The sequence below is a fragment of the Crassostrea angulata genome, chromosome 7 (genome assembly GCF_025612915.1).
Source record: "Crassostrea angulata isolate pt1a10 chromosome 7, ASM2561291v2, whole genome shotgun sequence".
Lineage (NCBI taxonomy): Eukaryota > Metazoa > Mollusca > Bivalvia > Ostreida > Ostreidae > Magallana > Magallana angulata.
In genome coordinates, this window is record NC_069117.1 from 18,823,608 (window position 1) to 18,835,491 (window position 11,884).

Sequence of the window (11,884 nt, forward strand, 5' to 3'; positions counted from 1 at the left end):
GATGTTTTCTTTGATAATTCATGCGGGTTATGAAGGTAGCGATTATTTCTAACGCGGGTAATGCATTTTTTTCTGCAATGTCGCCAACTTTTGTCCAATATGAATTACCAAAGAAAGCATTTTATTGTTAAAATGTTTAAAAATCTCATGTGTGTATATTTACATTATGTGTATATCGATATTACATTAGCCTATTGCCTTTTTGTACGTTTCTGTAGATTAGATTTAACACTGTTGCTGACTCACAAAGTAATACAATGTTATCAAGTTTTTATGCGTTCTCTCTTTTTAATATAATTTAGTGTTTTGTCGATAAAATATCTATATTTGTATCTAGCTATAAGTGCTATCTATCATTAATGCTATATAATCTGTGCTTGATCATAAAGTCATTAAGATCTGATCATCAAATTCGTCCCAAGCAATAATATTTTTTCACAAGGATTTGGTTTTTTTAATTGAAAAGTGTTCTTGTCCTCAAGAGTTTTATAGCTTTATTGGTCCCGATTTTTCACATGTCTAAACTTTGCTCAATCATCAAATAATTTTTATGCAAAGATAATTTTTATAACCAGTGTGAGAAACTGGAACCTCTGATTGCTCAAGAAATAGCACAAATTACTATTGTTTAACAATATGCTACTTATTCAGGTATCATTAATGATGTTGACTGTATATTACCAGGACTGTAGTGATAGATTTCAACGTCATTTGTAAAAACAGAGGAAGATATTGAACCTTTTCAATTACGATATTTTTATATGCATGTTAATATATGTTGCCAGAACATACTTATACTCATTGTGCATAATAAAAAGTGGTAAAGAATGATTATTGTTATATAACTGTAGCTTTTATACATTATTAAAAATAAACTTTTCCCATTTCCTACATTTGTTTTATGTTTTTTGTATTTAAAATTAAAAGTGTCCATAAGCAATGTTTGAGTGATCATGGCATTCACCAATGCGCAGGTTATTTTTTTTGGGGGGGGGGTGTTGGGGTGTGGGCAATGATATATATATATATATATATATATATATATATATATATATATATATATATATATATATATATATATATATATACTTTTGCATTATTTTTTATAGTGATAATTTGATATTATTCATTGCCTAAGTAAATGGAAGAGCCGGTTCATATTTGGCACTTCTCCATATTTGGTCATATCATGCAGTTAGCATGCTGATTTTAGCCAGATTTAAAACTTGAATGCACATCCTATTGCAGTTATCGCAGGGATAAATACAATAGAAACAAAAGAACAGTACTTCATTGCTCTTAATAAATCTGTATAGGCTTTTAACACATAAATTTATAACTTGAAAGTGCGTTGGATTAAAAACAAGTTTGAATTTCGAAACCAACAGATACATTTATGATTAGTGCAGATATAATCTTTTTTGATATTCTTAAAGTTTTTGATAGTTTTTTGGATATACAAAACAGTGCAAGCAAAATATTAATGTACATGACGGTCAGATGTGCGTAAACTGTTTAACATACTTTCTTTTCTACGAAACAAAAAAAAATTGAGAACAGCATAATAAAGAAAAATACAAAGTTATAATGTATCATTCGTGGAAATTTTGCTAACAAAATCTTTAGCAGGAAAAGAAAAAAACTAGAGTTGTTGCTCTTTGCATCTAAGAAATAGATCCCTACTTCGTAGTGACTTTAAAACCTGTTTCGAACCAAAATTCAGCAAAAATTGGACGGTTTTGCGGAATTTGATACATTTCAGCCAACCGTCAGGTTATACCATTTACTAAATCGCAATTGATCATTTAGAAATATTCCTGCATTATCTAAGTTCTTGAAGGAATGTTACTGCATTATATATGTTCTTTAAATAAATTTGTGCGTGTGCTTTCAACATTGTTGTTTGAAAAGATATGTGACATATATAATCATAACATTGAGGTCAGAAGCTAGAGTAGACTCAAACAACTAAAGTTGTGAATTCATGATTATCGTTGTAAATAACTTTCCTTGGCTGCGCAACTGTATGGGCAAAGCGAATAAATACGCTCATCTCCGTGGTAACCAAATAACCGGCATCACGATGGAAGCTTATGCTGCAATCAGTTGTTTCAGTTTGGAATGGGAAGGGAGAAAGACGAATTAGATTCGAGAAAAAGTCAGTAGCATCGAGACTGGCGGATGTTAGTCAATACTAGTATATTAACAAAGATATGAAGCTTTATGTCGTGGCAGAACAGTTCTCAAAAGATCTAGATCACTAGAAAATTCCTCACGAACCCTCTCATAAACTGTATTTTATGTTGTCGACCTCTTTAAAAAATAATTAAAAGAGAACTTAAAGTATCTATATTACGTTTTACAAGATTTAAAATGGAACTTATGAAAAGAAGAAGATTTAATTTTAACAAAATTCACATTTAAATATTATGACGTTATAATGGAATTTGGTACAAAAAAGACACATTTTTATAATGTTCATTATGTACGGGTAGCGAAGGAGAATGAACACTTTTGGACAATTAATAAAACTTCCATCAAACGCTAGTTTCAGGTAAGGTGTAGCAGTATTCTGTTTTAAACTGTGTCGTGAATGTCTTTCGGTCGATTGGCTAAATTAACGTTGGCCTCGTTTAATTAGTTCTTATTTTGTAATTTGCTCGGTTTTGTTAAGGATCTTTAGGTTTTATTTCAATCATTTACATTGACATACTGTGTAAGCAGTTATAAAAATAAGCCAATATGTGTCTTTTAAGTTGTACTGAACAGAGAATCTCATTATAACTATTTTATGTATATTCGTTTTATATAATAACATATTATAATCTCCATGTAGCAATCGAGAATTTCTTTTTTAAAAATTATCCATTTTTAAGTAATGAGATTATTATTAATTTATGTCATGGCGTGCAGTAGTATGGAATGTATTACTCTAGTCAACAGCGTAGCTTGATGAGAATTTTTTTTTTTCAAAAAGAAGCGCTATTGTCACATAAATCACACAGCGATCAGTGTACAGTGTAAAGAACAACTTTGAGACTGATTGATGAACATCAGTGATATTCTGAATGATTTCAAGAAGTCCTTTAATTTCCTTTAAAATGGATTTTCTTTTCCACTAAGAGAAACAAATCTGCATTCATATGGAATTTTAAAAAATGAATTTGTGCTGAAAAAATAAATTAAAAAGCTACAAAATTTAAACTCATTTGATCTGCGATGTAATAGTTTGTTTCTTTTTAAAAGTTCCTTGCGGGAAACTCTTTTATATACGTTTTTGATTAGGGTAGCTATGAAATTTACTCTGTTTAAGTTTGCTGTTAGGATTAAATTTTCTACCATTTCTTTTAATGTTAGCTTGAATGATTTTACAATATACAAAATCATATATATATATTTTCATAGTTAAACCTATATAATTTTAATAAAGTATATTAGATACTGGCAGATTCTCTATTATTCTTGTATTTTTAAGCAATAATACTAGCAAATTTCTGTGACAAATTCAGTCCATCCAACTGTCTAATGCATTCTTGGTTTATTCATAGAAATTTCAGAATAGTTTGAAAATTAAAAAAATAATAATAATTCGAAAACATGATGTTTATTAATCAAAAAATCAGGTGAAGAAACATACAGTAACTCACAAAATTTATAAAACATTCTTTCCCTCGCTCCGGGATTTGGTCTGTATCCTCTCGAATAACTGTAACGAACTTCGATCTACATTCCGACTCTACAATAAGTGGGCCTGTGTCCCCGCCGCCTTAAAGCACACATACAGCGGTAGGACCTGTTTAGCTGATGGCATGTATACCGGGAGTGGGACACACAGTGCCCTTTACCGTATCCAAGACACACGCATCTTTCTGCACAAGAGAGAAAACCAGATCCGGTGTCATAGTTTTGGGTTGTACAATCGCTGTGTCTTTCCCAACAGTCTCCGATCACCCCTCCTTTCGATTGCGAAATCGCAAGAATCAGCAACGTAACAAATAAAGCAGCTCCCTTAAGATACACCATTTTCAGTTCCAATGAAATATTCCTGCTATACAACACTAGTTTTCCCTTTTTAAACTGCTTGAATTTAATGTTTAAAACAAAAATGAAGAGTGCGTTTGTTCGCTCTGCTCTCTCACTCTCTCTGAAAATTAATAGCGTAGATATGATTTCAATAACAAATAATATTTAAAATCAATATACATGAATTTAAAACTTTAAACTCGAATGAAATGTAAAGAATCATAAAAGATGCATGAAAACAATTGTTTATCCCATAAATATATTAAGTTTAAGGACCAATCATGAAAAATATAAACCTAGAGCTAAGAAGAAACTTAAATTTGTTTCTAATATCGACTTACATATATCGTAATTCATTCAAACGCACAAATCTAGTCTCGATTTTTTACAAACTACGGGATGCATATATTTATACCTCGAGTTTCAACCTTCCATAGTGCCCTTGTCATGAATGGTATTTAGACCTCATGATTGACATGAGATTTACATCTCCCAAAAATGTTAGCCCTTGCTCCCCGAACCACGTTTGCACTTGTTGTTTAAGTATACTCATGACAACTGACAACATCATGAATATGAGCTCATCATTATATATACTATATATATAGTATGCTATTTTCTTTTAGATTAAGATATTTTTTATGTGTCATTGGTCGTCTTTTGATGTACCGAAAATGCGTCGAAATATTGTAGATACAACGCATTTTTGACTTCATTTATGTTATAAAATAAGCAATAGTTGTCGAGAGTACAAAAGGCTAAACTTTACCTTTTTTTGATTTTGCGATGCTTTTGCCAAACATAACCCCAGAAAAGCAAGCTTCTACTCTTTGTCGTTTTCAAATTTTGTTCTGACTTGAAAAACAAAATATACCAATACAAAATATAAAGCGAGTATAATGAATATATATGTAAATTAAGAGAAAATGAATAATTTAAAGATGTCATCTTTTTCCTTTTTTATAAATAGCCCAATTCGTTTAAAAAAAACTATGTGTGCATTGAATATAAAAGTACGATACATATTATTAATATAATTGTGATCTGAATACCTCTTCCTCGAATGTAAGAATGTCGTTTAGAACATTGAAACTGTGTAGATTATAAAAAAATTACTTTACCGATCTCTACTAAATCTTTACCTCTAAAGCTTTCATCATGCTGCTCTAAATATCGCTATTTAGATATAACTTGAATTAGGTTCTAAGAAATCTGGCATCCAATGTTTTATTTTTTTACCCTGCTGCCCTTACATGTATACATGGAAAAGGAGAGGTTTTCTTAATTGAGCAAACGCTTTAGCAAACAAAATCAAGGATTCCAGCTAGCACTGTTTAAAACTGTACTTACCCCAACCCACCCCCATCCCCATAGTTATATCATGTGTAAATATATTTCCTTCTTACAAATGGGATGTCCTTTTTACTTACTATAAAGAATATCGAAAAATTTCCTTTTGAGATCATATTTCATCCTTGCCTCAGCAAAACAAAACCAAGTTTTTTTTTCCTGTTCTACTCCTAATATTTAATCGAATCAGGATGCCGGATACACCCCTATATATGATTTTAAAATAAGTTATAGAGAAGGGCAATTGTGTTATATCCGTTGGAGAATAAGGAACAGTCATACCCATAAAATCTAGTATATATACATGTACATCTAGTACATATATTGGTCATGGCAGGTACTTAACTTCTTTATTTCAACCACCTTTAATCAGAAATAAACAAAATACATTATTGATCTCTTTGTTGAATAAATTTTAGAATAAAGTTAAAGTATTATGTAAGTTATTTTCAAAACGATTGTTAATCATATAGCTATTTATTCATACACTAAAACGGCAAACATAAAAGTGATAACAATACAACATGTTAAAAATATATTAAAATCAGACTCTGAAGAAAATCAAATAGAATACAATTGAATACAATATCGTCTTTCCTGATTTTTTTTTCACTATAAACATATACAACCATGGATTAAAGTCAAAATAAAAAGAACTTCAATTGCGAAATATCATTTCAACTAAAAAATATTCATACCAATTATCACCAATTTCAATTTGTTTTTAATGAAAAACAAGTTTGATAACGGAAGCTTTATAAAATTGGTCTCTATCATAGTATCGGAGTCCTTTTAAGACGTTGAGACCCAAAGGAATCTTGAATGTTGATTCACTTCTCACTTCGGTAAAGATAGGCACAATAATACACCCACCGCCATCCCCGTATAACACATTTCTTACAACGCTCTCTTGAGACAGTCTAGGCCAGGACTCTTCACAAAAAGACCTGGTGAGGAATAGAAAGGCAAACCTGGACCTTGTTAGAGCTTTTATAATGTGTTCCATCATGGAATCATCAGATAAGACTGCAATGTTCACTTTTCTCAAAGATGCAAAAACATTGGTTATTAAATGCGTTTTGAATTCTAAAGCATCTTGCGTGTCTTCATTAGCATGAATGATTGCAATGTCGTAATCCACCTGTGCTTTCTGGACTGAGTGATAGTCTTGTTCGATGTCCATAGTAGCCTAGCTATTGATATTAATTATAACGTGTGTTGACACATAAATATAAGCTACAGTGCAAAGTTTGTTTTTATATCTTAATAATCGGATGTTAAAAAATTCCAACAGAGAAATAATGGACTCTGATTTGTTAAGTGGAATTAAAAATACGTTTATGGCAGCAATTGGTCACTTATTTTTATTTTTCCGCAGGATTAGAAAATCCATCTTCCTTCCTGCTGGAACGATTGAGTTCTCCAATCATTTTTCCCGAGTAGTAAAAACGCTGATGAATGTTATACGATATTTATTTCCCGAAGACGTAGATGTAGATTTGCTGTGCCAAACAACGGTTTATAGCGAAATAAAGTCATGTTCAAAGATTAAGAGGGACCCACCCTGAAAAAAATTCATGTTTTTCTGAACAACTACGTAAAGTGCTTAAATATAGTTCACCGTCGAGTTATACGATAATGACTTTTTGAACATTTTGAAAACTGTACAACATGTGAGCATTTCAGTTTGATAGATAATTACTTTAAATATGCTTCATTGATTTTTATAAATATTGGTTACTATATGGATTTTTAAATTTTAATGCTTCAACCTCTTAAATATATTGAATGATTGGAATATCGTTATAAATTTCTTCTTCATTTAAACATAACAGCCAGCCTATTGATAATTATTTTTAGCCTGTTGACCTATATAAATTAGACACCAGGCACCGTCTGTTTAAACATTACTTGTACCGGATGCTTCAAAATTGCAACAGGCAAATGAACGACTGGTTTGTTAATTTTAATTGAATAGGTGTACGACTGCCATTGGCTGCTAACTAAAATGCTTCAACGAAATCACTTCCCGGCAAACCCCATACAGTTTCATTATAAGTTTTCAGGGAATATCTATTTTGGTCTTTACACCAAAATCAAGTATACTCTGCAAGATTTGATGAGAAGTCTGTTTTATTTCAGCTTTATTTATTAGCAATGAACAAATAAAAAAAATGTAAAAATGTTCATAAGTTATCATTTGCTTAAATAGCTTGTGCTTTAATATATTTCAATGAAAAATTGTATCGAAATCATATTTTAAAAATTGTGTACAATAGTCATAGGATTGAAAATGACTTTAGATGCTTAGATCAATTTTTCGTTATGTCTTTAAAACGAGATTAAAGATTTTATACATTTTATTTTGTTTATTATAATGGGCAAATGAAAGTGATTTCGTTTTGAAGATATTTTTTTCTCTAAAGAGTGTTCGAAGAAAGTGAAGTTCTCTTTAAGAAAATGTAGGCATAATAGAATCAAAGTACTGAAGAACTGACGGGAGTTGATTTTGTCGATGTTTATTTATTTTAATATCAATGATATGTTATTTTGCATGACAAGTACTTGTGGTTTCTAATTTGAATTACGCACATTTTTATAATATCAATTTTTGGACTTTATCGACAAGAATGTCGAGAAACCCCCATATGAATCATGTTAAATAATATTTAAAGATAAAATTAATTCAATCAAACTATGTGTCAGTAATAGAAATATTCCTCGAAAATTGTATGGATCCAAGCAATATTGAACTCTATTCTCGTTCAACCAAACGCTCGGCTGACACCGTAAATCTACGACAAGGATTTACGGAGACAACCGAGTGCCGAGTTGAACGAGACTATATTGAACTTGGCGTAGGAATACATACGACTACAAAAAATATTGAAATTGTTCGTACTATTTAAAATCTGACTATTTTCAAGGTATTTATAAATAAGTTTCCTTGAAAACAATGCTTTAGCATACATTACATCGAATTTATCAATTATTTTCAAGAACAAAGTCTTGTCAGCAGCAATGATTTGTGCTGAGGTCCAAACACTGTTTCACTTTCGGTTTGTCTGAGTAATTGCATAGGAGAGTTGATTAAAATCAACTCCCAAAAAATTAATTGCAAAGTTAGTTGAATCGTTCTCTTTCTTTCCCTTTCCCTCCCTTTAAAACATATTTGATTTTATAAATGTTTGAGAGGGTAAAAGTGGAAATTAACATCCCGAGAAAACCATTGTCAACCGACGCGAAGATGTCATTATTTAACATGAAAGTATAATGATCAAATTTGTTACTCAGGTGAGGTCCAAAATGCCACCAAACGATGGCTAAATCAACCCAAAATTTGACATCTTTTTTTTTTATCAACATTAAATATCTTAATAATTTTTATCCCAAAAAAACTTAATCTTTTACGAATATGAAATATCTTTGAGCATTGCAGTATTCTTTTTAAAGATTTAGTATCATAACCACAAGGGCGTGCGTATATGAATTGGGTGACTCTCGTATTTCATATCTGTGGAAAGAAGTATTTTTTTACCTAAAATTTCAGCAATAAAGAACATACTAGCAACCAAAATTTTAAGAATAATGGTTTAGTGTTTAAACTGTTTACATGATTTGTAAATAACTTTGTTATAAGTATCATGAAATCCCTTTATTACAATATCATTCATTGCAAAGAAAAAAATCATTATTCTCCTAGTTCAAGCAATTTGCACACTGAAGTATCTATGATTGCTTTTTAATGTTGAGTACATGTATTAAGAGATCTCAATCTATTATCAAGTTCTAAAATACCCAAAACAATATAGGGAAGAATATCTGAAAGAATGTTTTATTGTCAGTATCGTACTACACTATTATTTAGATACAAATTTTCAGTTTTTATTTAATTATTGTCATTATTATTTGTCTAAAATTATCTTTACTGAATGCTTATTCTCACATAGAAATTTTAAATTTAAAGCCAAATTTACAAAACCTTATAAATCTTTACCTAGTGAACTAGTTGTTCATGGAACACTTCGGTACTTCCACCACTAATTGGTCCTCTTGCTTTGTTTCATTCTTTTTCAGGAAATCGGAAAATCGAAAAAGAAAAGATGAGCAATTTTTCAGCAAGTCGGTAGCGATCCGATGATTCTTAATTCAAAGGCGTGTTATAGCCAATTTAACATGATACATTTTTTTCCGGATTAAGTTTGAATTTCAGAATATTCTGGATTTTGTTATTAAAATTTTTTGCGGGTGCACTAGCTGTTAAGCTTTTCCCTAGTCCCTGTGCAGAATACCATTTACAATGTTTAATATCTTTGTTTCTAAGAGAAAAAAAAGTTGGTAAGTTTAACATGAAATCTATTTGTGTATTGTTTTGTGCAGAAAGATATGTATAATGATAGGTATAAATGTGTAAACAAAAGTGTTCAGCTGTAAAGATGTATTCTTAGTAACATGTTAGAATGTTTGCGCGAGTGATATATCTAAGAATGTGCATATAATTTGAAAGATTCAAGTATCATTGTAGCATGTTTATATTGTATGATAATATCGAAATTTAAGGTTTCATTGTTTGCATGCGATATTTTGTGCACTCAACCATAGGCATACATATCTGGACATTCATTTTGAATTGTGTGATTTGCTAGAAGTACGAGTTTCGTTATATTTGCTAATTTACTATAGCATAAGTGAAAATTTTGTTTACAAGAAAACAGTGCATATATTTACTAGAGTGATAATTGTCATATGCTGAGTGTGATTTGTTTGTTTGTTCATAGCATCTGAACTTATGTATTTTTCTTTGTATTTCCATTTAATCACATCAAGTCATGTCACATCATGTCATATCAGTGTATTTGCATCTTTCAATGAGTTACCTGAATAAAGATGTTCATTAACAACAAGTCTCCTCATTGATGGCAGTCAGTACATGCAAATAAGGGAATAAGACGTTTTTTAACTTCTTACTTAGAATTAAGTAAAATTTGTTATGTAGTCAGTTTAGATAATAGAGAGAAGAGTACATGGCGTTCTTTCCATCTGTACAAATACAAAGAACTAATTTAATAATGTAGAATATCTGGTATAATTCTAGAAACCTCGCTGGCATGCTTGGGGGAAAATGGATAGACAGAAAAGTAAATGAAAATTCATTTCGTATAAAATCGGGAAATAAATACATCTTGGTTTTAATTCTCGTATGTTCATCAGAAGCTATCTCCATTGTGGATTAGATCGAAAACAAAACACAATCATGCAGCAGAAACGTTAGATTACATTCGACAAACATCACAAGGTATATTTCAAATGCAGGAAAAAGAGTTGTCGGTATATAGCCGTGAAGATTCTTCATTGACTTTTTAAGTTGGACTGACAGAAAATTTAGGCTTTGAAGTAGGCTTTCTGTCTTGTTTCAATTTCATTGGTCTCAGCATTTTTTTCTGCATTTAAGGCCAAAGCATGACATTGGAGGCTCAATAGCCGTGAAGTTGATATCTTTGTTAAAAATTATGTGTCTTTAAATCTGATCTTTGGCATAGTGCCACAGTAGGGTATAGAAATGAAGTCCAACGTCCTTGTGGAAAAAAATCAAGGTCGAGTTACAGGTAAATGGAAAATGGAGGAAGGACAGAGGAAAATGGTTTTAAACCTCTCGATGCCTCTTGCACAAGAGTATTCAAAGGTTTGGGTGCCCATAATAGCTCAAGGTCACAAGGTGAAAGGTCAAGGTCACTTTTTCAGGGGACACGCCTCCTGCAAATGATCAGAAACACTTCCAGCACGACCGCGTTTTACAGTTCTTAATGACCTTGACCTTTGACCTGACCTTTTCGAGAAAAGGTGGGCAAAGTCAATGCAAGTGGTTTCGCATCCCTACAATTAGTTGTTTTTTGTATTTGAATTTTTTGTGATATTTAAAAAAAACCACGTTTGACTTTTTCTCAGATCTGAAATGCGAAACCTTTCGTCTTTCAGAGATCTGGAACAACTTTCAAACCGATAGCGACTTTTTGGCGAACGCGTCGAGGTTTCGAAACGTGCGGTGTTTCGTCACGGAGGGTCGAATGACCCTGCACCCCGATGCACTTTTAAGCTTTTCAATATGTCGTGGATCAAAAATTTCACTTTGCTTACGGAAGAAAAATAAGAATAAGAACGGATATAAACAGAACAAAATCAAAAGGCCTTCGAAATTATATCTCGCAATGTTTCAGCTGTTTGGAATCAATATGCAAACATTTTGGCATTTTTATTCTGCTGATTGAAAAGTATGTTAGTCGTGATAGGACGCTCAATCATGTGTGATTTAAAAACGAGAGTATATAGCCCATTGTTGTTTGGTTAACTTTTAATGTTCCTAGAGGTTTTTTAGAAACTCGTCTAAAAAATCACAAAATTGAAATAAACAATATTTACGTTGGATCTAACAATAGTTTCTTGTACTGTTTAAAAATTAGAACCGGGAAATATTTAGTTCAATACAAACACTGGCCATTTTATTAACGTTGAA

At 31.3% G+C, this 11,884-nt stretch overlaps 1 protein-coding gene across 1 annotated transcript; it reads right to left on the minus strand.

The window, feature by feature from the left end:
- Positions 1–3,584: 3,584 nt before the first annotated feature.
- On the minus strand, positions 3,585–5,183 carry LOC128192028 (uncharacterized). The gene is made up of 3 exons (XM_052864425.1): positions 5,166–5,183; positions 4,793–4,878; positions 3,585–4,144 (listed from the first exon to the last, which is right to left on the minus strand). Exons 1-3 carry the CDS (start codon positions 5,181–5,183, stop codon positions 3,724–3,726), a joined length of 525 nt encoding a protein of 174 aa, XP_052720385.1. The 3' UTR covers positions 3,585–3,723.
- Positions 5,184–11,884: the final 6,701 nt, after the last annotated feature.

Coding starts and splice junctions, on each gene's coding strand:
- LOC128192028 (XM_052864425.1), bottom strand. Junction 4,145..4,792: donor CATCGCAAAATCAAAAAAAG/GTAAAGTTTAGC, acceptor ATTAATTTTCAG/AGAGAGTGAGAGAGCAGAGC.